General features: G+C 44.3%; 1 protein-coding gene across 6 annotated transcripts in view; it reads left to right on the top strand.

Annotated features, from left to right (window-relative positions):
* Window positions 1–24,937, top strand: part of dlg3 (discs, large homolog 3 (Drosophila)) — a 77,710-nt gene extending 52,773 nt beyond the window's left edge. For 2 of the 6 annotated variants that reach the window (XM_078289294.1, XM_078289292.1), the window contains 14 exons: window positions 1,742–1,886; window positions 8,932–9,127; window positions 9,923–10,025; window positions 15,159–15,273; window positions 17,247–17,423; window positions 17,566–17,641; window positions 18,232–18,334; window positions 19,871–19,912; window positions 20,371–20,421; window positions 20,540–20,641; window positions 20,778–20,950; window positions 21,256–21,365; window positions 21,481–21,572; window positions 21,667–24,937. In XM_078289294.1, coding sequence (XP_078145420.1) covers window positions 1,742–1,886; window positions 8,932–9,127; window positions 9,923–10,025; window positions 15,159–15,273; window positions 17,247–17,423; window positions 17,566–17,641; window positions 18,232–18,334; window positions 19,871–19,912; window positions 20,371–20,421; window positions 20,540–20,641; window positions 20,778–20,950; window positions 21,256–21,365; window positions 21,481–21,572; window positions 21,667–21,773 — 1,592 coding nt within the window. In that variant the 3' untranslated portion in view covers window positions 21,774–24,937. Of the gene's footprint in view, window positions 1–1,741; window positions 1,887–7,156; window positions 7,240–8,931; window positions 9,128–9,922; window positions 10,026–10,392; window positions 10,717–13,908; window positions 14,114–15,158; window positions 15,274–17,246; window positions 17,424–17,565; window positions 17,642–18,231; window positions 18,335–19,870; window positions 19,913–20,370; window positions 20,422–20,539; window positions 20,642–20,777; window positions 20,951–21,255; window positions 21,366–21,480; window positions 21,573–21,666 lie in introns of those variants that run through there. The other 4 variants (XM_078289293.1, XM_078289295.1, XM_078289296.1 and 1 more) reach the window with 4 other exon arrangements.
* Window positions 24,938–25,008: the final 71 nt, after the last annotated feature.

Genomic DNA, 25,008 nt, shown 5'->3' with positions numbered 1-25,008 from the left:
AATGTTTGCAGTTGTCAGGGTTTAAGCAAGCCTTTAACGCAGACTCTGACTGTATGACCCTTAGTCAGATGATCTGGATTTGAAACGCTTGTTTTGTCATACCCAAGAATGTAAATCTAGGGGAAAAAGGTGGTTTTCACCCTTGTAATCTGTCTTTTCGGTTCACATGCTAGCATGCACATTATGTACTTTAAAGGACAACACCAATTTTGGGTGGAAATTGGCCCACTGGTCAACTTACCCTTTATGTGACGAGAGGATTGGCAGCAAAAAACCCTTCACCAGCTCTGGATTACTAAAAGGTCTACCCTCTTATGTTAGGCAATGTTAGTTGCCTACAGGATTTTGGTGGTACTCCTATTGTAAAAGGTAAGATCATTGTCAGAGTCAGTATGGTCCTTAAATATAATCAATAATATAAGATGGACATTTAACATCCACTCAAAACACAAGATCTAGTGACAGTGATTTCATGCTTTATTTTTATTTTGGCAGTGAAGGTGTAATTTTGAGTTCATGCAGTGTGTCCCCTAAAGCAGTGTTTCCCAAACTTTTTTTCTGGGGACCCACTTTTTAAAAATGACAAACCATCGCGACCCAATTCACAATAGGCCTTATCTATAAATCGTGAGAAGAGCGAATTTGTGCATAAATGAACATTCCTGACCATTTTTACTGCCATCACCTTATATTATCTTGAATAGGTAAACCAGCCATTTCCAGCCATAACCAGCTTTGTTTTATGCACGTGTTATTGAAAACATATACACATGTTAAATACTTCATAAATGAGACCAAATAAATGCATTTAGGCGGAGTTAACAGGCTATCTCATTGTTTTTATTTCCTCTCATCAGTAAAACAATATACACATTTTAACTTTATAAATGAGACAAAATAAGTGCATTTAGGCGGAGTTAACAGGCTGTCGTTTTTTTCCTCTCATCAGTAAAACAAACAATGTACGCTAGCCTTTCATATTAGATTCAATGTTATAAGTACAATTATCAGAACAATACGAACATTCAGTACTATTAAAAACATGCTTCTTGTTGAAAGTTTTTTTAAATGCTCATGCCTATTATCAGAACAAGTAGGCTTGTGTTTAAGTGCAGCTATTGTTATCAAACAGTCAATCAATCAATTCGACCAGTCAACAATCAATTCGTTAACCACATCAGGTCTATTCCACGTCAAATCTCATTAGGCCCATTATGTGCTACCTTGCTAATGTGATAGGTGGGCCTGCTTGCTTTTTAGTATTGCATTCCAGTCCGGTGTACAAGAGGAGAGCGCAACGCGCATATCGGGTGCAGCGTTCAGTCTATTTCTGTCATCAGCGGGTTGAATGTGACCGGTAGCAGGGGTCGGTTCACGTCCATCCTCATGCTGGCTTCCCTCACGGACGGTAGTTTGGCTAACGTTAGCTGTAGTCTGGTCTTTAGCTGGGCCTTTCTTTTTTATTAGCCAAGCATCCATTTCTTGTGGCTGGCTGCAGAATCTGGCGGAAACCGTGAGTGTGGTAGAAATACCAACAAGCTCCCTCATGTGGCTCAAAGGTGTACTGCAGATATAAATCTTAAATAAAAGACTATGGAAGAAATTCTGCAAATTTATTTGGCGACCCAAATAAAATCTCCAGTCCTTGGGAATGACTGCCCTAAAGCTGCGGTCTTGCCCCAGTGGTGCCTGTGTTGTAATCATCCTTCCTTTCCCCCTACTGGTCTGGCCCTCCCTCCAGCCTTCCCAACCATGGTGGACAACCACGTCAGCCACAACTACATGGGGGCCATGGAGCCCAAGCCGGTGTACCAGCCGCCCCAGGTCACCCCGTCCAGGTACTCGCCCGTTCCCCGCCACATGCTGGGAGAGGAAGACTTCACAAGGTCAGTCGCAGGCTGGTTCTTCCATAAACGACTCTCTCCATACATTCCACTCATACAGGCTCTATTTGTGTAGGTTTGAATACATCATAGCACATGGATTGCTTGAGGATATTCTGTTTGAATAATGAGAGCATCAGTTAAATGCCAGATATGCATTTTTGTAGGTGTACTCCTAAATGAAGACACGTGGCTGTGTTATTGTATTTTTTATGACAAATGTACTCAATCCTAAAAGCAATTCATCCTTTTGTTTTTGTACAGTACACTCTTTGTTCCTAGCAGCCTCCATTTTGCTTCCTGTTTTCTGGGTGTTGCTTCATGGTGTGGTTTTCTTTGACGATACATTTTGTAGTTTGTGCCTTGTGAAGTAGCCAGTAGAGGTGTGATAGGAAACAAAGCAAACCTTGGCCATCTGTTTACTTCTTTAAGCATATCAGGGCCCTGGAAGAGTATCCTGTATTGTAGCTGGACAGTGTGTATGGTGGCTGTGTGCTGACCGAATGCTTTTCAGAGCAGCCTCTGTCATTTCTCGTCCTTGTTCTGACTGTGTTTTAACCTTTGACCTCCCATCCAAGTACTGGATCAGAAGTAGCATTCATAGAGGCTTGATTTGAGCGTCCAAGAGGCCTTGAGTCATCTTAACCCACAGCTCCAGGGAGGAGGCTGTATTCCTCCTGCGTGTGTGTGTGTGTGTGGGTGTGTGTATGTGTGCGTGTGTGTGTATCTGTTTCTGCATGTAGGCGTTTATGTGTGTCTCTCTGTGTGTGCCTGTGTGTTTTGGAGTGAATGCGCATGTGTTGCTGGCTGACTTTGAGTGTTCGTTGTGCGGCACTGTAATGTCCTTGTACAAGCTGTTTACATGCCTTGTATGTGCATTTGTCCCATCTTTGTGTTTGTTGGTATGTGTGCTCTTTTATGTGTCCTACACTTGTCCCGTTCACTGTGATTCCTGTACCCCACAGCAGGGCTGAACCTATTTACAGTGTCATCCACAAACCTGGGGACAGCAAGGTGCCCCAGGCCCTCTACAGAGGCTTCTGTCCTTTCCCCGCTCCCTTGTGCCAAGGTCCACTCCCCTTCTCTGGCAGGTACTAACCTAGTGCATCACGCCTTGCTTAGCTAACCCTCCTCTCTACAGCCCCATGCTTCCCCACCTTCAGCCACTCACATAGCCCAGCATCTGGACCTGGCATCAGACTGCAGGGGCAGGGCAAGAGAGGGACAGGGGCCACCTGCCTCACCAGTGGTACAGTGTGCCGTGAATTATCTTTGACAAGAGCAGAGGAGATGGATGGAGAGGAGAAAGATGGCAACAGACAGAAGTGGAAGAGGGGGGAAGGGAAGGGATGGAGGGGTGATATTTGTGCTGACAGAGTTCAAGCAGGGCCTTCTTTCAGCTTTCTGTCTCTGTATGTATGCATGTATGTTTCCCCTGTCCCAGTCCTCCTCATGTCTGCCTTTCCATGTTTGTTTGCTAGTACTGTATGTTGCTGCTTTTTATGTTTGTATGACATACCCACCGTTTATTCTCCTGAACCAGTCATTTTACAATCCTCCTTTACAACTGCATATGGATTGTGTTGAAAAATAAAATACCATAACAAGAATAGCAAATCAGCTGTAGTGGAGAAATGTTTCAGTAGCCTATTTATTCTTTCCCTTTGTGTTTTCTTGTATTCTACTGTCCATATTTTATAAGGTCTAGCTCTTAGTCATTATGTGTACATCAATTTACTACCAATCTGGTCACATCTCTGAATCTAAAACAATAGTGCACTGTTAGTTGCAGTTTAAGATGGAGTCATACCTGCTCTTCGCAAACACATCTCCACAGGAGTGAGGCCGAAAGGGCTTCACGCTCACACAAGCTGCTCTATTCCATCTGTCAGGAGGCATCGCTAAAACCAAGCCTGTATCCCTGGCCAAGCTGCTGTCACTGGCTCTTACTGCTGAAAACTGTGAATATTGATAGAAATGTTCATGTTTTTCATACAAAGATGTATGAATTGCAAGAGGTGGCTCTCTTTCTTGTTTGTTGATTTTATGTGTCATGTTTATGTCATATATTTACATCCTGTCAACAGCGCGTCCGTCATCCATCGCCGTATGGATGAATGCCTTGATATCGCTGCGTGTGAACAAATGCATTTATGTTATGTGTTTGTTAGCACAGATTGTGTGCCATGTATGTCTTTGTTCATGCACCGATGCCAATATGTGCTTGCCTGTCTGTGTGTGTGTGTGTGTGTGTGTGTGTGTGTGTGTGTGTGCGTGTGTGAGAGAGAGAGGGAGAGAGAGAGAGACCCAGGTCTTGCTGTATGGCTGTAAACAGGGGCAGGTTGTGGTGTTAAAGTGAAAGGACAGTATATAGGAGAAAGGGAGAGCCACCCAACACGCACATACTGCTTTGCGGCATTGGAATGTTTTCCCTGCTGCTCTACTTATGTAAATATAAACACCAAGCCTTGCTCTTACCATAAATGTATTGGGAAGTGAGAGGCTGATCCGGCACGGGCCAGCAAACGAGTAGCGGCGGACATTCCTGCAGCTGTCGTGATTCATCTGCACTCTGGGAAAACCAGGCCATGCACTCAGGTCCTACCCCCCTCATCACACAGGCAGCCCATGCTGCCAGCACCAATCACACACACTGATATACTCAGACATTCGCTCATAATGTGCTGACACATATGCACAGAGCACACACACGCATACACACACGAGGTAAACTTGCACACACAATGCAATACAATGCAGTGCAATGGACAATGATGACACGCACACATACCTGTAGGTATATATTCCCTACACCAGACAACACATAACTCAACAGCGCAAATGAGAATGGCCTACATACTGTAACCATGCATGCACCTGTTTGCCCCTAGTGGGTCTGTATGTCATGTCTGCTTTATAATCGGAATAGAGTGGCGTTGTCTCTGAGGACATCATGGCTGACAACAGACTTGATCCCAATCACAGCAGATGAGCATCCAGCTCCATCAGACTGACAGGCGGATAGGAGACACCTCCCTACAGCCCCAACAGCATCTCCATTGGCTCAGACCGGGAGGGGTTATTTTAGATGGATACTATAGTAAGCGCACAGGCTTCCGAAGAAGTGGAGCAGGCTGGTTGTGAGGAATGAGTCAGAGCTCGTATCGGCCCTCTGCCCATCTGCACATCCCCCTCAGTGGTGTCATCACAGACACATCCCCCGACACCCCCTCCCCTTCTCCATCTGATATTACCCCCTTTCTGGAAATACTTTCTGGAGAGATGACAGTAGATACCTCCTTTGCATCCTCGCCTGCCATGTTGGCCATTTTTATCTTGTTTTTGTCCATGTTAGTCCCAATAAGAGATAAAACTTCTGTGTTTGAATTTGTGTGTGTTTGGTGTGTACATGTGTGTGCAGTGGTGACAATGTGTGCATAAACACTCCCCTCTCAGTGCCATATCAGGGCCACAGTAGTTAGGAAGTTATGGAACAATGCTACTAGTTAACCGTTCTTGTTCAGGAACAGCTTGTGTAAATACAGCGACTTGAGGACAGCTGCAGCAGGCGAGCTAATCAGTAACCTCATGTGTTCCTCACACATGCCAGAAACCTTTGACTGGTCAATGCAGAGATTCAATGATCAATAACTAGGAACACTTTGGCTACTGGTTTGCATTTTCAAAAGCAGCAATGGTACTAAGTAGAGTTAAGAATAAAGATAATCATAGCAGATTCAGCTGAGTGCTTGTGTCTAAACTGTTAATCATTCATCACTCCTGTTTTATTCTTAGCCACACTGAGAGGCATGAAATATCTTAAACTGTCTGTCACCTTAGCAGTGAATACATTTTCCCCCATGTCAAATTAGAATGAAATAGCAAGTCGTGAAGAAGAGGCAGTCAGAGAAAATCTATGGGTGAAATTTAAGCAGTGAAAGGAAGAGAGAGATAGAGCAGCATTTTTTTTTTCATCTGTATACGCCTGTATACACATGCGCTTGTGTGATCCTTCCAGGGAAAGGGAGAGATAAAGTGCTGTGAGAGGCGGTGTCTGTTTGTGGAAAATGGCGTCCATCTGCAGTGTCCACCATTAATCAGCCAAGCAGAGCCAATTACTGAGCTGAGCCCAGGGCAGCATGACCCGCTGAACCCCACAGCCCAAATATCCATTCACAGCTTTAGGATTGAGCTGCCACTGCCTCAGCCAAAACATTGAAGCAGACAGGGAGAATATAGAGAGGGGGGGATACTGAATTAGAGAAAGAATCACAGGAGACACGGCTGGGCAGAAAGAAGGGTTTTACAGCTCTATAACTGTTTACATTCCTGGCATGGATGAAAAGACAAGGGGGAAGGGAGGGGAAGCGGGTCCCGTGATAGGGAGGGAGTGCTTGATCCCTGTGTTCAAAACCTTTGGAATTCACTCCCTTTTTTCACTGCCCAGGACCATTCATACGCTACTTCACTTATGCACATGCATGCTTGCATGGTTACATGGTTGGACAAACACTGCACCCACCGACACACAGACAAGCATGCAACTCCCTTGGAGAGCACCACCAACAGTAAGATAATAAACAGACACTGCCTTTAGTTGTCCAAATATTGCGACATTCTTTGCTGAGAGGAAAACCAAGCTTGCTGTCCAGTGTGCTGTCAGGTCACAGACTCTGAGGAAGTCATATCAAAGGCCTGAAAGTCAGATTAAGTTCATGCTTCCCTCAGTTTGTTTACACTCTGACAAATTAGCAAGGAGCTGCTGGGAATCTGTCTGTCTAGTCTCCAGAGGGCCAGGCTGAAGGACAGGAATGCTGGTGTGCTCATGTGTAGAGGGGCTGGACCCACAGCGGCGTCACAGCAGAGACGAGGGACAGCATGTTGTAAGGGATCCGACTTGGATGACCTCCAACTCCGCACATCGCAGTCTTGATGCTTTTGATGTAATGTGGCCTTGCTGAGGGGAAGACCAGTTGTGAGGGGTGGATGAGTCTGGCTGCTTCCTGTAGAACAGAATGGAGATGATCCGCGTGGGCGGGTGAGGGTTAAGTCTCGCCTCGCTAGCGATGATGGGGAGAGAGCGTTTGTGACAGCCCAAAGAGGAGCTGTTTCCCATCACAGCCCAACAGGATGAGATAGGGAACACCAGGGCCTGGTGCATAAGAGCTTCTAAAAATTGTAGCCCCTCTCAGTGGCGGGCCAGAGACAGGAAGCTGGGTCGAGGAGTAAGAGCAGAGTGATGTGCCATAGCCGCCATGTTCACGGTCAACATCTCATCCTCCATGTCGCTGGTGAGGACCCTGCCTGAACGCACGGTTAGGAAATGCTCTTTCAGAAGCAAACACCGGGACCTAAGGTAACCATGGAGATCTGTGTGCCTCGCCGAGCTGGGATGGAAAGCTCGAGAAGGAATGTGAGGTTATATTGAGCTTTGGCTTGTTTGAAGACAAGTCAGTTGTTTCAACATGTTTAAAGGCAATTGCCATTTGTGATCTATTTATTTAGCTTTTTTTAGATTTTAAATGTCATAAAAAAGACCCATGGGACTTTTTTGGGTACATGGAGGGAGAATCATGTGCATGTTTTGAGCCTGGTCAGTATGGGTGTATTGAATCTCTGACAGGACCTCCCATGTAGAAACAAGCCTAACACAGTAGGTGCAGGGAGTGCTGTAGACCCAGCTTCACCATGCTGCCATTGTACTGCTATTTAGGATTCAGTCTTTTTCTTATTCGTTGGTTTTTACAAAAGGCTCTCAGTGTCTAAGTTCATTTCATTTCAAATGTATGTGACAGAACTGTCCTGTTACATGTTCAACACTACATAAATATACTCATGAAGGCACCATCCAGCCTTTCTAAAGTACCTTTTTATTCATGGTACCAAACCATTTAGAACTTTCCATGGCTCTTCATCTATTTTAGTGGAATGATCAAGGCTGTTTCCAGTGTAGTCATGAGTATGATGCTGAACGTTTTAAATGCTGCCTAGGCTGCCATTGATGGGAAAATGGTCTCAACAGCAACTTAGAGCATAGCCATTAGGGATTGAGTAGGAATTGTTCCTGTAGACCGCAGGCTGAGTACTGCAAGAGAAGACCACTAATGGGAACCATGCGGCGTTTTCTGTTAAGAGAGGCGACTGTGTGTGTGTGTGTGTGTGTGTGTGTGTGTGTGTGTGTGTGTGTTCCTGCTTATGTATGTGTGTGAGACCGGTGTGTGTGCATGTGTGTGCGTGTATACGTACATTTGGTACATTTGTGGGTGTGTGTGTGTACGTGTGTGTGTGTGTTTCGTAGGGCTTCCTAGAGTGTGTTTTTGCATTTATCTGAAGCATGTTCTCAGAAGGCTTTTGATGGCCCATAGCAGTGGTTTGGCCTCTCTAGCATCCTAAAACTGAGGCAGTCTGTATAGTCTGCCGGAGGATGAGTCATAGTGGCTAAAGCTAAAACAGAGCTTCAGCTGGTCTGTCAAGCATGAGGTCGCTCACTGTGTCCGTGCACATTAACATGAGAATGTATATATATATATTAGAATGGGTGTATAAGTGTGTGCACATGAGATTGCCATGCCAAGAGGAAAATTCTATAGGAAATAGTTGGGATTTGGATCGATTTGTGTCGCTGGTAGCGTTATTGCACAAATAGTAAGAAGTGAACAGTGTTACCCCACTGGCACTTTATTTACAGTGTTATCACCGTGATCCAAATTATCCTTATTACCAGTATGATTATTGTAGGATTATTAGGTTTCACCATTTTATTCTGTTGGTAAATGGTTGTAGATTAGTGATTTAAATGAAAGTATTCAGTTTCAAACATGTATAGAATGGACTCTGCTGCAAAAAGATTTGCAGGCCCGCTGTGTGTGGCTGCCTGAATTGAATGCACACTACATGTTGGGATCATACACCGTATAAACCAATAGAAGATGTTGTTTTCCTAAACCGCCTCTGTGTCCCCCTCTGTCTATCTCTTTCTTTCCTTTTTCTCTTTTGCCTATATCTCTTTCTCCCTGCCTGTCTCCATCTCCCTCTCCTGTGCTCTCAGTCCTGCCCCTCACCCTGACGCTGTCACTCTGTTTGGCAGGGAGCCAAGGAAGGTGCTGCTGCACAAGGGCTCCACAGGCCTGGGCTTCAATATAGTCGGCGGCGAGGATGGAGAGGGCATCTTCGTCTCCTTCATCCTGGCAGGAGGGCCGGCTGACCTGAGTGGCGAGCTGAGGAGGGGCGACCGAATTCTCTCGGTCAGTATCTAAACCTTTAATCAGCCTTGTATTCACCCAGAGAATTTACCTAAGGGCATCAATAAAGTATCTTATAGATTACGTATTAAAACACCAATTAGAGTGTATTTGGTCATATAAATTTTAGGTGCATTCAATTAGATTCTTTTAGAGTTTGACTTGTACATTTCAGAACTCATAACCTTTTCACAACTGATCGTAACTCAAAATATAGGTCTGTTTTACTTCAATGCTGGGAGCTATTACCAATGTAAACAAATCTTTTACAGCCTCAAAATACATGGAAAACTCTTTTTAAGCTACACCACAGTGTAATTCATTCTCAATCAATCAATCTGAGAGTGAATAAATGTCTATTCCAATGAATCAAAACAGGAAAAAAGCCAGCAGTGGAGTGAGCTAAAAACAGTTTTTCCTTTTTTTTTTTTTTTTTTTTTTTTTAATAAGGCAAGTTTGTAAAAATTCTTATCTTTAATCTTGCAGTAAAAGTTGTGTCATTTTCATTTATACTTTATAATCTAATCGTAGCTAATGCCAGGCCTTCACGTGATGAGAGATAAGTACCTTTCAGGAGCATACTGTACATGTGCTCACTGCTCCCTTTGAGACTTTGAACTAGTAGGTTTTTTTTAGTCACAGAACTCTTCATCATAGCAAGGGCAGGTCTTATCTCCACAGACTGAAATGAAACCATCCAGCTGAAGGATAAGCTTTGCTCCTTCCAGCTAGACTTGTAGCTAGACTTGAAAGCACTGTTCCCCTGCAGATCTTCATAATTAGTCTGGTTTGTCGCAGGTGAATGGGGTGAACTTACGGAACGCCACCCATGAGCAGGCGGCTGCAGCGCTGAAGAGGGCTGGTCAGACTGTCACTATCATTGCTCAGTACCGGCCTGAAGGTAAGGCCCCCCTGCTCCTACTCTCCTGCATCATATACTGTATATACTTTGAAACCAATTCATTTAATAGTTATAAATTCAAATGTGTGTGTCTTCATCACACACATTTGACAGCTTAATAAGATGTGAATATTGCAAACAGTAATCATCAAATAATTGTATACTGTTAGACTTCCAAAAGCATTGCTGAGTCTTATCATGCTTGCAATGAAACAGAAATCTACCTGGTGTGGTTTGATGGAGGGCTCAGGCTGCAAATGAGGACAGTGCTTCTGATTGGCTCATTGTAAGAACTATTCAGGTTCTGGGGCGGCACCTCTATTAGCAGGCTGAAGTGGAGAGCCAACTGCAAGGCGGGCAAACGAATCGCTGTTGTCCTTCCCCGTCCAAACTCCAAGCTCCTGTGACCAGTGCGTTTCGTGGACACTTATTGAACCGGGGAAGGAAGGAGGAAACTAGTCAAGCGGAGAGTGCGAGTAGTACCTCCATTATTGCTTGCGAGGAAATTTTGAAAGGGTAGAAAGGAAAGGTGGAAAACACAGAACTTCCAACTTCTCTCGCTACCAGTGCGGATGGGGGATGGGCATGAATACAACAGCAGCAGAGCAGAAGCCGCATGAATTCCCTAATGGCTGGATGAAGAAACCACCGGCTGCGAATGCGAAATAACTCAAAATTGCACTGAATTGAGGTGAGACAATGAACTCCTGGGCCTGTCAGCCTCGCGACACAGCGGAAAGAATGTCGCGGAAAATATTACAACACTAACTTTGTAGCAGGTACAGAGTACAGACAATAGTGTGAGTCGTTACATTGTAGCACAGGTTTAGCTCTTCAGCTACTGTACTGAGCTACTTTGCTGCTATTCTTAGCTAAAACTTGTAAGTGTGCTCCAAAGGATTGTGTATTTTGATTCGTGTCTGAGTAACTAAAAACAGCAAGCAAGGTCATATACTATTATAGAAGTGGCAACACAGACTTCAAAGTTTGATCCGTATGATACCTTTCAAAAATGGCTTACTTTATATCAGCCATAACTTCAAATTAAAGTTAACATTACTTTAGGAGAGACAGGTGATTGCCTCACCCCTTGGAGTTGTTCATAAAATCGAATCTGTCTAATGACTATACCATTATTTCAGATCATTATTCGTTCGGGTTTATGTCTAGTTTTCTGTGTTTACTCGAGCCAACATTAACTTGAGGTTGGCTGAAATAGCAGTATGTAGTTTATAGTCACCGGATTTCATTCAAAGACATTAGACATGTGATATCAGTGTTCTTCTTATGTAACCTAAAGCTATAGGTGGGGACAGAAAGGTGTGGTCTAAACAGGTGTGTGTCAGCTTTATGTTGGTTCAGAAAATGACATCAGTGAACTGCCTTTTGACGTTTCTTTGGCCTCTGATGCAATGTGGTATCAGAGGTTCCTAGACCACATGGAAAGCTCTGACCAGGAGTCACTACATTAGTTTGTCCTAATTCCCATGCTGACTAAAGTAGATATGACGTGGTAATCCTACATGTTGGCTTTGTTTTCTTACCTAGGAGACTCTGGCTCCCGGAAATAGCTTAGCTCTTCCACAGTAATATGAACAAATAGTAGATTAGAGTTCTATTAATAGACTTTCAGTTATATTTTCTTCAGTGTGTTTGGAATTCTTTGCATGTAGAATTGAGCATGCCACAGCAACATGCTGTAACAACATTGGAAAGGATATTGTGAGCTTTATGTGTAAGCTGTGTTCTCAGGTTGGACTATGAGAGGAATGTGGGAAAGCATACGTTGTAGCATGCTCTCGATCTGTATTCCTGATGCTTTCAATGAAACCCAAACCTGAAATGTCCAATGACTCTCCAAGGTCATTGCAATAGAGGTAGAACAGGATTACTGAGTTGGCATGGATCTAGGAAAGACACAGGCCAAGATCAAGACTGACAACATTGCAGTATCCCTTTAAGTTTTCCCTCTGCAGCCAGCAAAAAGCACCACAAAATAATGCTGACTATATAGTGCTTCATTTTTGTCCGTGTATGTTCATGTTGTCAAGACACACCAATCAAGCAACATCTTGAATGATGATGTGGTTAGTTGAAGGAAAGCATTGTTTCCATATCAAATCGTGCTTTGAGAGCACTGTGCCTCCTTTGTGGCACAGTGAAGGACACTTGCAGATCTGTTTGTGTTGCAAGCTGACAATGCTTAACCAGCCTAAACACATGAGTCAAGAGTTCTGGCAAATGATTTACTTCCTGCATCCCCACTGGTGACCTAAGATCTGTCGCCAATAACTCGGCTGGCATCCTAAACTTGTTGTGTGACATGTCCTCCGTTTGAGTTTGAAGCAGGAGGGACCCCAGTCTGCTGTAAGAGGACAGTCAGTCAGGGGAGGAAGTGGAGTGTGAATGCTGGTTCATGCCGGGCAAGCTGCCTGGATACTCTCAGGGGTCGCAGCCCGGACGTCCACAGACCTCTGATGGAGGGCCAGCGCCGAAGACTACATGAATCCACAACTGAGCACACAGGCTGCGGCAGGAGGTCCCCCTGTCTCTCATTGGCTCACTGGAGCATCACCAAGTCTTTAACTCCAACTCGCATTCAGCTGGAATGAATGGAAATGAGGGGTGCATATCCACACGCCCCCCCTGCCCCACTGTCAAGGGGTGTAATTACAGTAGACTCTTTGCATTTAGGAAATGGGAGGAGGGCAGTGGAGGAAATGTTAAACCCCTAGCACCTCCATTAACTCACACCAGTGTGCACTGCACAATTCTTTAGAAGCAGATTAGCCAGGGTTTACATGTTCCTTCTACAGTATATTGTTGGGGGGCAGGCGGGCTGTAACAGTGGTCACAGGCCCGACTAACCCTGAGAACATAACAGCCTCTCACATTACAAGTACATGCCTGCGGTGTTGCATAACTGGATCAAAAGAGAAGCGACCGACCCCCAAAATAAAAGGCTGTACGACTAATGAGGACAAGCAGTGGGAGAGTGAGATACAGAAAAGACCCAGTTTCTATTTGCTGTCTTCCTCTTCTCTTCCTATGGGTCACTCCAAATAATATAGGCTAGCCTTCTTGCTTCAGCGTTCCTTGCATATTAAGTGGTGTAAGAGACTGTGTTTTACATTGATGATTGAAGACTGCCAGCATTTCTAAGCGTGTGTGCTTGTCAGTGATCTGAGGACTGCTTGTTACTGTTGTTACTTGGATTTGCGCTCGTCTGTATCAGGTTCCATCTGATTTCCTAAACAAGCCAGGCTCGCTACTGACGGCAGGCTACAGCCGTTTCTGTGACTGCTGTTTCATGTGCTCCAGAGGCTGGCAGCAGGCTGTTGTCTCTAGTATAGTGGTCTCCCTGCTCCTCTTGCGTTTCCATACTGCTGAGATGGATCAGTAGGATGTAGGATCAGTGCTACAGGGTCTACCGACCTTAAGGAATGTGAGCAAGCTAAGCTTTGAGCTCTGCCACCTGTGCTACTCACACCACTACCTCATCACCACAGCTCTGAGCCGACACTTTGCTTTGGTGGTATTGGGGCATTGAGTTGGCTCTCTCCATTTAGCTACTCTTTGTCTTGTCCCTCGGCCCCTCCTTTCCCTAGTTGCTTCCTCTAGTGCTCCATTCTCTCTGCCCTCCTGTGTCTGAGAGCCAAGTGGACTAGTCTGTATGGCTGCTTCCGCATGCGCTGTCCCTATGCTAGGAGTGCTAGGACGTTGCTCCTGGTTACCGGCAGTCAGGCGGTGTCTGGTTACCTCACCTTGCAGTGTCACTCTGTTGTATTGTTAACCCTTCCAGCAGAGAGCAGGGTGGAGACCAGGCACCGGGCCTGGGGCGGGGTTTCTGTTTACTTTGAATCCACTTCAGGTTTCGGCTGGGGGTTTGAGTCAGGGGGCTTGAGGCTTGTTTTCACACCTGACAGGGCTTTTCCCTGGAGCTTGGAGTAACCAAATCATCATTGTAGGCATGATTGTTTATTTTTCAAGGCTACTTCTAGGCTTGTCCGACAGAACCTGGACTTTGATCTCTGCTTTTCATGTTGGAATGGGAAAGTGTTGCCAACTATGGATGATTAAACTGTAAGGTAGGAGGCAACCGTTAGAGGCATGGCAGTAAAAGAAATATGTGGAATAAATCTAGATGATATTCGCTTGCGCTGGCTCTCTTTTTATAGGCTAATTATGATAATGGAAAAGATATGGTATGTCATTAGAGCATTACAATTGGTTATCGCGCGTAATAATGATTTGATTCTGGTCTGCCACATACGGCTCAATTGCTGAACACTACTAGTTGCACAAAATGGACAATAAGCTCTTACTATCTTTAACTTGCATTGCTTTATCTTGTCTGTCCTTGTATCAGCAGTGTAAAGCATAACATTGTCAAAACATTTAGATTACAAAAGCTGCTGTGCTCACAGTGCTACTTTTTTGTGATCCTAACGCCTTTTTTGTGTGATCACATGAGCACCCTAGCCTACTTGTTTTTCTAGCTGCATCTGCTGGTTTGTTTTTCTAGCTGTGTGTTGTATGGTGTGGTTGCCTAGCTTGTTCCAGCAGCCTGGGCGCAGAGCACACTGCGCACAGCCAGCTAATGAGTGCATTCTTAATGAGGAGGTCCAGGTGGATTCATATATCATCCCTGCGCTCCCGAGCAGCAACTGGATTTACACACCTATGACAAATGGTCATCCATTTGAAATTGTTGGAGGCCTTCCTTTTTTTTAACCACACTAAAGAGTCCATGTTGAACTTAATTAATCTGTATAATTAATTACCTGACATCAGATATTACTGGATGTGTGAGGCAGATCTGTGATAAACCTCCATCTGTTCCCGGGGTCATTAATCAGCCTAAGGAGCCGCCGAACCCTGCCTCCCCACACACTGGCTCAGTGCAGCACAGAGACCGAGACACAGAAACCTCCAACAATGGCCAAGGGAGACGAGGGAACGGGGTCAACCCTGCCCTCACTCTGTTTACCCCTTTTAAGATGTACAATACTAGCTTACCTTGTGTGTATCGAGTAGTAATACATGAAAACCCAAACAGGGAAGTACACGCTCAAGATCCTATTTTTGGGATGCTGTTGACACGGTTTGTTTTGTGTGTTTGTGTCCGTGCAGAGTACAGCCGCTTTGAGTCCAAGATCCACGACCTGAGGGAGCAGATGATGAACAGCAGCATGAGCTCGGGATCGGGCTCCCTGCGCACCAGCGAGAAACGCTCCCTCTATGTCAGGTACAGCTGGAACACACACACACACACATCATCATCAAGTTCTAAGATCCTGTTGTCAAACTAACCACTCTTGCATAACAAATAAATCCCTACCTGCCTATGGGGGGGGAAAAGCTTGAAAGCACTTGCTGTCAAAAGCAGCCACACTATAACAGCATGTGATGCACAGCATAGATCATATGGCACTACAAGTTAGCTTAGTTCCATTTTCTAGTATAATTGTTAATTTAGGGTGCCAGATTGATATTTTCCATCACCATCAAAGAAGCTGATGAACAAGCATTTCCTGTTCCATCACTGGATTGTTGTTGTTTTGATGCCACATGTGACCCCACTTTGTGTAATGTATTACCTTTGAGAGATTGACAGTGCAGCTTGTAGAAGTGCTCTACGTTATCACACTTTGGGCCGGTTGCCAAACTGTATGGAAGCTCATTTAGGAATTACAACAGGTGGCATCTTTCAGCTCACATAAATGCAGCAAGTCACAAAGGGCTCACGGGGGTCAAGGTGAAAGGATTAATCTGTGATGTAACTCCATAGCCCAAGTGCATCACCGTATTTCTAGCGAAGTGCTGATGCACTTCACTCAACCTAAGCCTAATAGCTACACTATGAGATTGATTTAGCCTAAATTCAGCAGCAATGGACCTTGCCTGGATATATCAAGAGTATATAGGTATTACCTCATTGGACGCCCCCTATAGACAGACGAGTGTTAACCAGTCTGACTCATGCCCCTCTTATAGACTGGCTCCTGTGAGGCATGTAGAGCCTAGCCTACTCCTGTGCGGGTGACTAAGCCCACAGTTATGTAGGAAAAGCTGTCTAGTTAGCCGGCTGCTGCAGCAGCCATGTCCTCCCAGCCCAGCCTCAGGAATGCGGAGGCGTTAAGCCTCTAAGGTGCGCTAAAAAAAAAAAAAAAACCCTAACGTGTGCCCACATTCACTCTTAAACATTGTGTACTCTAGCTCTGCAGGTATGTCATGGTGCTAACGCCGTTAAGGCTATAGATTTGATCATGGCTTTGCCAACCCATGTTGAAAATGCACTCATTTTACTGTAAAGCACGTTGGGATATACGCTTCAACCAAATGGCATCATGTTACTCAGCAGTACTGCTTGCTTGTTGCCAGCTGTTGTTTGAGTAGGCAGGAATAGGTCAGCCAAAATCTGACTGTAGCCAGAGGAGAGAATGCATTTTGGCCACAGCATCTCTCTCCAGTGGACCATGGCATATGGCCTGTAGATATAGGCTTGTAGGTCAAGTAATGGGTAAACCTGTAAAACAGGTATTAAAACCTTTTTAATGTCTCTGGGTTTACCTGTCTGACAAGGTAGTGATGTACACAGACAGATAACAAGCAGCTTGTGTTTTCTAGTGGAAAGTATGTGGCAACAAAAGAACCAGTGTGTCAAGCAACAATATTTTGAAATGTCATGTACAAGGCTTTCTAGTGCATGAACTTCTTAGTGGCATGCCTTAATGTATATCCTGTCTAGAGTTTTGTCTGACACTTATTTCCTCCTTATGTACAGTATGCTTGGCTACAATTACGCTGTTGTTTTAATTCAACTTTTATCATCCAGTCACACCACAATGCAATAACTGACAGGTCTGGACTTAACAAAAAATGTATTTTGCTCACAGTGCTATCGCATCTTCAAAACTAGATATGGATGTGGTCAGGCTCGTGCTGTGATCTTAATTCCACGTAGTCTGAACGCAATCCGGCCACAATCTGCAAACAAACAATTTAAAGTTAAAGAGAGGGAGAGTGGGACAACGTAACTCAAAGACGGATAAAGTAATACATGAGATTCATAACTGCCATTTTCAGGCCAAGTGTGGACTTAAAGTGATGTGATATCATAAAATTGGATCTGGAATCTCTTGGGCCATTTTTTTTTTTTTTTTAAATGAGTGTAACTGTAGCCTGTGTGTGTGTGTGTGTGTGTGTGTGTGTGTGTAGAGCTTTGTTTGACTACGACCGGACCAGGGACAGCTGCCTGCCCAGCCAGGGCCTGAGCTTCTCTTACGGGGACATCCTCCATGTCATAAATGCCTCTGACGATGAGTGGTGGCAGGCACGGCTGGTCACACCCCACGGAGAGAGTGAGCAGATTGGGGTCATTCCAAGCAAGAAAAGGTACAATCACTCTTAAATCGCCACAGTTGGATGCGCAGTGTGCTAATGCCAATCCAGACTACCGCGACTACTACAGTTCACGCTCATTCTGTCTCAACTTACCCCAAGAATACGGCCTAAACGTGTCTTTTTTTTCATGCAGAGTGGAGAAGAAAGAGCGGGCCAGGTTAAAAACAGTCAAGTTCCACGCCAGGACGGGCATGATTGAGTCCAACAGGGTAAGTGTGGAGGGCCGGCCGGTCTCTCCCTGGTGCCATAGAGCTTCTCTTCAGAGCTGCTGCTGGGCTCCCAGGGAGATGGCCTACTTCCCCCCTGAGTGTGGGAAAGAGACCAGCACCTGCTCACTGAACCAAGCACAAAAAGCACTCCTATTACTGTATAGATTACACAGAAGCTCTGTGGAGATGAGAGGTCTCTGTAGACTCCACAGCTCATGTGCTTAGTGGCATTAAATAAATGTGTGCCTACAAAATGTCGGCAAGTTTGCCAGACAGTTGTGTCAGATTTAATTTGTAGAAGTATGAATCAGCTGTAATGTTTTGTCTGTATTATCCATAATGCAAAGAGATTAAATTTATTGAAAACGGTATGTGATTAAGATGGTAAACGGTAGCCTGTTTCCTTTGCATTGATGTTCCATTCATTTTCACCCGTTACCTGCTTCTCATTTTCATTATTTGATGTGTATTGATTTCTTTCCATTTCATTTTGGTTTTTGCATGGGTGTTGTGTGCCTTCATTGAAACCCATTCTATTTTTGTTTTCACCCTCTCATTGCCCCCCTCCCTCTCATCCACACATCTTCAAGCAGCCAGTCAAAGTAAAGCGCAAAAAAAGCTTCAACCTCTCACGCAAGTTCCCGTTTTACAAGAGCAAGGAGAATATTGTGCAGGAGTTGGTGGAGTCTGAACGTGAGTACCAGCTGTGTGATCGAGGGGCTTGCCGTCCTTTCCCCTCATGCTTCAACCCTGTCTCTCAGCTTTCATCTTTCCGCTCACCTCCGGGGAAGGACAGTGGCTGTGTGATGGCACCACTCTCGTCCCTTTCTCACCGTCCCAGAGAGAGGCCGCACACACGCAGCCAGCCCTAGGCTCGAGGTGTAGGTCTCTCTCTGGTGTCTGTCTGTGCATCTGTCTTTGGGCTCCAGAGGAGTGCCCAGTTATGTGCTGCCGGCAGGTGTGTGTGTGCAAGTTTTTGGCTGCATTAACACACGGGCCTTCCTAACACTGTGATGCTACTCTCATATAGGCCCTTCTAGTCCTGGTCAATTCTCCAGTCAGTCACTGACCCACAACAGGAAGAATCTCATTAACTGGACTCAAGCTTTAACACTAACAGGTCAAAATCCCATTTTAATGGGATTGGGCTTGTGTAATTGAAAGGCCATGGCTTACAATGAATAAAGTGGGGCTCAGGCTTAATGAGTACAGCACAGCACCATGTGTCAGTGGGCCAGGCAAGCACTACACACCACTCCTCTCCCTCTCTGCCCCAACTCTCACTAACCTCTTCTTCTTCCTGTCTGCTCTCTTCTCTTGGTTTCTGCTCTCACCTGTCGGGACACCTAGGACTTCCCAGGGTTAAGCGATGACTTTTATGGATCAAAGAGTTTGAGTAAGTGTGTGGTTGTACTGTGTCAAGCAGCTGCCCCCCGAGCTCAGAGAAAAATGCTTTGTCACTGCAGACCCAGCTGGGAATGGCTAAACCACACACATTTAGAATCACACGCACATACCCCCCCCACACACACACACACGCGCACGCACACACCTACTCAGATTCACAATGCATATAAAACACACATTCCCAAGGGTGGGGGAGTGAGCATTAGTCTTATTTTGAATGTCCTCATGGGCTCTTTACAGTAAATGTTCAGCACAGCATTGTGAGATAAAGATCACGCAGAGTAAGCCGGTATATATCTGTCAGCAGAACAGAACAGGGTGTTGCTAGGCCGAGTTGGAAACACTTTTCCCTCCATTCCCCCTGGGTCGCTCAGCCCCTGCCTCCCTCCTGTGGACAGCGTAACACCAGTGTGTTTTCTTTGTCTTATCCCTGATATGAGACCCGCTGCCACAGGCACAGATCTAGCAATAGGAAACACTGGCAAGGGAATGGTGGGTCAGTTGGGACATTGTCACAGGAAACACTTAATTTCCTATTGCTGGCACCTCAAACCACTTCCCCAATATAGCAAGAGCACGGCTGCCTCAACAAACGAGACTTCTGCTTTCTTTATCCCTTTTTTTTTCATTTATTTATTTATTTATTTATTTCCTCTTTTACTGGGTTAGGTGTAGATGCTGAGAAACAGGGGGCTTTTTTTTCTTCCTTAGGCTCTTGAGGCAGGTGAAAATAATTTTCACCCATTTGAAAACCAAGAGAATTTATTTGAATGTGCCTCTGGCATGTGTGTTTGAATCCAATCATTCTCTTATCCTTCACAGAATGCCTGACATCCAACACAAGCGACAGTGAAAGCAGCTCAAGTGAGTCACCTTTATCTCCCATGGTCTTTCTGTTTTGTTGTATTCTGCCCACCTAAATGAAGAGCATGGTGCATTTCCTTATTTCTGGCACTTAATTGAAGAAAGCGCTCTTTCCTGTGCATTTGTGGAAGATGCATAAATATACTACTCAAACATTTCTCTTGCTGTTTTATCAGCCATGATCATCTTTGTAGAATAGAATAGCCCTAACCCAACTAACCTAACCCTAACCCATTATACTCAGGTACAATGAAATTTCGCCTGGCTTCTCTTGGTGTAGTTAAAATAAAACAAATAAATAAAAGCAGTAATAGCAGCATAATGTTACGAAAGACTTGTGCAAGTACAACTTAAAAATAAAAGGCACTAGTTAAATTAAATTTACACATTTACAAGTTACAAGTGACATTTGTAAGTGAGATGTTCCTCTTCCTAATGATTCTGTTGTGTTTTTACAGAGGGCCAGGAGGACACAATTCTTTCCTATGAGCCAGTCATTCGACAGGAAAGTGAGTGAACCATTTTTCCTTCATTGAGAAAACAACCAGACTGCATATGAGCTAAACTATGGATTGTACATTTTGTTTTTCCAACATTTCCACATGCCTCCTCTGTTTTCAATTGCAGTCCACTACACAAGGCCTGTGATCATCTTGGGCCCAATGAAGGACAGAGTAAATGATGACCTCATCTCCGAGTTTCCCCACAAGTTTGGCTCTTGTGTTCCCCGTGAGTTGACAAAGCACAATACACTAAACATATGTCATGGCGATGACTCCGCTGCCACAAACAGCAAATGCTGCTTAAGACTCTTGCATCCATTACAGTGCACAAAAATAAATTTGTCTCTTGTTCCTCTTTGCAGACACGACTCGTCCAAGGCGAGAGAATGAGATGGACGGCCAGGACTACCACTTTGTGGGCTCGCGAGAGCAAATGGAGAAAGACATTCAGGACAACAAGTTCATTGAGGCCGGCCAGTTCAATGAGAACCTCTATGGGACAAGCATCTTGTCTGTCAGAGCAGTGGCTGAGAGGGTAGGGACCGATACTTATATTTCTTCCCAAGATTTGGTTACCAGATTGGGTTTGGTGTATTTGGGGTGTAACCAGAGGCGTGTAACTTGGGCTGCTACATGGAAAACAAACATTTGTAATGAATGTTGTACCGCAACTTGCCTGAAATTGAGAATGATTATCAGTTAGCAGTACTGATAATTGCAGCATTACAAGAACCACAGAGCTGTTGTACAGAATCCTTCATGAATGTATGGCCTAATTATGTGACTAAAAATCTAAAATGTTCTAGTATTTTTAACAAACCACACTCTGCTCTCCCACAGGGAAAACATTGCATTCTGGATGTGTCTGGGAATGCTATAAAACGACTGCAACAAGCACAACTTTATTCGATTGCCATCTTTATCAAACCAAAATCCATTGAAGCCCTAATGTAAGTTTGAGCTTTTGCATGTAGAGAAATTAAGACAAATTTGACACGGTCCTGAATTTATCAGTGATCGTTAAGTTTGGCTGTAATACTAACCATAACGACTTGTCTCTTTCAGGGAAATGAATAAGAGGCAGACGTACGAACAGGCCAATAAAGTCTTTGACAAGGCAATTAAGCTGGAACAAGAATTTGGAGAGTATTTCACAGGTAGGTCCCATTGTGTTTTGGCTTTGAGTCACTGACAGCATGTTTTAGTTCAAATGCGACCATCAAATACATTTGCATGTGTCTCTGTCCACAGCCATTGTACAGGGTGACTCACTAGAGGAGATCTACAACAAAATCAAGCTAATCATCGAGGAGCAGTCTGGCCCCTACATCTGGATCCCCTCCTCAGAGAAGCTCTGAGCTCCCAGCTGTCCCCTCTCTGCATCTGTGTAGAGCTCCCCTCCTGCGTCCCAGAGACCCCACCCAAGCCCAAATAGCCCCCCCCCTTCTCCCCTTTTTGCAGATATGTTTCATATCAAGTTTTAGTGTCATCATTATGTTACTCTCTAAATGAAAAAGAAGTCTTATCACCATTACTGTGACTGTGCACACCCCTGCATGAGTTTCTCAACAAATCCATTCAAGACTGGAAATGCCATTCCAAATGAATTTGTCAATTAAAAACAAAAAAAGGGAAAAGGAATGAATCCTTTTTGTGAACTGGGACTGACTGTGAAGATCAGAATGTTTTACAGAATTCCGGAGAGAGGAGTTGGGATTCAAAAGAAGTTTTGCAGGGGAACAGAGACAAATCATACCAAGTTGGAACACTTTGTAAATGTTCATCAAATCACATTAAAAAAGACACGCAAGATGAGAAGTGAAGACCAATTAAGGTTTTTTTTTTTGGTTTTTTTGGTTTTTTTTTCTAAAAAGGACTGGATAAAATCAAGCCCAGCTGATGGTACTGTTCAAGGAGTCATCTCTCTTGTTTATAATGACTGAGGAAATTGGTGGAGAAGCCTACAAACTGGTGATCTATTTATCACAAACCAGCTTGCTGTTTGGTCGTCTGCCAGTTGTCTGTGCTGCAGCCGATAAAGACATCTTGGGAGGCAGATCAAAAGGAAGAAATGCGTTCTGAATCTCTACATTTATATTATGAAATCACGAGATAAATGATAAAATCCTACTGAGATTTTACTACATATTAAAAACTACACATTTTACACTTCACTAGAATTGTCTACTTGGAGGGCTGTTAGATTTCATTTCTTTGTTTTCTTTTTTTTTTTTTGTGGGATTTTTTGCTTGTGGTTTTTAGCTGCTCTGTGTAAAGGATGGGGGTAGAGAAGTGTAACTGGGCTCTCTGCAAAACACCAAACTGCCTTACATCAAATACAAATTCTGTTTTGTGACTACCTGTTGTCTGTGAGGGAGGCTGCACACAATTGACAAGGAAAATAGAGGAAACATTCTCATTTTTCCTTTTACTTTTTGTGTCCTCCAAACTTCCAGGAGGCCTGACTTGAGTGCAATAGATAAAAAGCAGAGTCTCACCTCTGTGGGCGCCTATTCTCCCCTGTATTTCAACCCTTTTCCTCCGTAACTGAAGAATTAGGCCATTGGATTCCAATTTGGACGGCCAGAGCCTCCTAACTCATGTTGAGCAGCAGACCACCCTATTACACTCTCTGCCTTCCAAGAGGATTCTCTTCTGATTGAATGGTCACATGGTACTGTCCTATCTGCCGCCATGGTGGTGGCCTTAAAACGGGTAGAACAAGACAATAATTGTATTGGATGTCCTAACAATTAAAGAGTCAATATAACCTGTTTTGGATTGTTCCCCTTCCCCCCTTACCCAAAAGAACACTAAAGATGGGTTTGATTAAACCTATATGCTCTGTGTATCTATAAAGTTATGAATTCTTAATGAATCTGTGTGGGCAGGTGCTGAACCACTGTGTTGAACCCTAAGGTTTGTCTGGGGCGAGCTGGACCAGCTCAGGAATCTAACGTACAGATAACCATTTCCCCTGCGACTGAAGGGCCGTGTTTGAGCGATTACACAGAGTGAGAGTTCATAGTTGTTAAATGTGAATGAGAGAGTACTCACAGTACTGTCTCTTAGTTTAAAGGCATTTTCAATTGAATAATCAGAGGATGTATTATGTGTCTTCTCTTTTTCGTAAATGGTGAAGCTTTGTCAAGGCCACCGGTGTGGTAACCCTTGCATGAGTTGGCTGTGTGGTATCACCAGGATTGAAATGACCTGCTCCATCCTCGCATGCAGATCTTGGCACTGTGTGTTAACGTGTACATGTGAGGGGACGCGTCTGAGTTGTTGAAGAAGAAGGAATACTGTGGCCCCCGACCCCGTGAACGTTTTATTTTCCTCCTCAGCTTTTGAAGAGGGTAAAGGGATTTTTCTCCTCAGAGAGCCAGACCCAACAAGAAGTGGTAACCTAGACCTCTGGGTCCCCTGCTCTCTCCCACCCACAGAGCACCTGTACCTGCAGGCATTTTCTGAACAGGTGTGCCCACCTGCCAGGCACCACTGCTAAACCAGCTGTCATTACCTGTGTCAAAACCAGAGTTCAGGGAATAACCGAAGGGAACAGAGCCATTTATAAACTGCTTGCAGACTGTTTCAAAGGGTGTGGTAGCTGTACAATGTAAATAAGCCCCCAGCAGATCCCCCTCACCTGTGCTTCATGCATGTGTGAATCAAACTGGGACAAACATGTTTTATAGACCACAAATGTCAGGTAAGTAAAGTTTGAGCTACTCTGAGATATAATTTCCATACAAATGTGCCGTATTGTTGGTATTTCTCTATAGACAAATCTCTTCAGATGCCTATTGGAACACTTAACTAGTCAGTTGGGAATTCAATTCCCTCAAGTAGGGCCTGTCTACATGTGATTTCTTGTGGAACGTGTCTGGGTGTATAGATTTAAAAAAAAATATATTGTAAAAATAATGAAAAAGAGATGCAGGCAGAAACCTACACAACAATATCACAGAAACCAGGAGCATTGATCAATATCTCATTTAGAAGTTTAGAATTGGTCCTCTCTGGTGTTTAGTTGAAATACAGCTGACTGTTAACAAATGTGTGTGGTATTCATACCTCAGTCAGCCATGTCAAAGCCCAAAGAACTTGATTTCATTTTACTCTTTCCATTGAGGTTGTGGTATATAACAAGATGGAACCTGAATGCCTCTGTGTGTGTATAATTGATGAGGGTCTTTGTTCTGATGAGAGAAATGATGACATATGCTTTTATTTTTTGGGCGGGGCGGGTGGGCGGGTCAGGGTTCTTGTTTGTCCTTTTGGGTGACGAGTTGTTTATGTTACAGCACATCTGTGCAGTAAGTGCTTGCAAACATGAACCCTTTGATTGTACAGTAGTTTCCTTCCTGTCACTGCAGGTGGTACAGCCTATCGGGACACTTGGCCTCATGGTCTTCCCTGTCCTAGTCATGAGGGAACACAGTCCTGCAACTTTTGTTTGGGTTTTATTTTGGGACTTGACAAGAGTTTATTTGTTTGAAAATAATAAAATATGTGACTCGGTTATGATTTCGATGTGCTCGTTATTCCACCTTAACAAGCTTTGGAAAATGATTAGTAGTGCATACAGTTAAT

Source organism: Centroberyx gerrardi, chromosome 16 (genome assembly GCF_048128805.1).
Source record: "Centroberyx gerrardi isolate f3 chromosome 16, fCenGer3.hap1.cur.20231027, whole genome shotgun sequence".
In the NCBI taxonomy this organism is placed as follows: domain Eukaryota; kingdom Metazoa; phylum Chordata; class Actinopteri; order Beryciformes; family Berycidae; genus Centroberyx; species Centroberyx gerrardi.
Note: the sequence above shows the minus strand (reverse complement) of the source record. Positions and strands in the feature narration are given on the sequence as shown.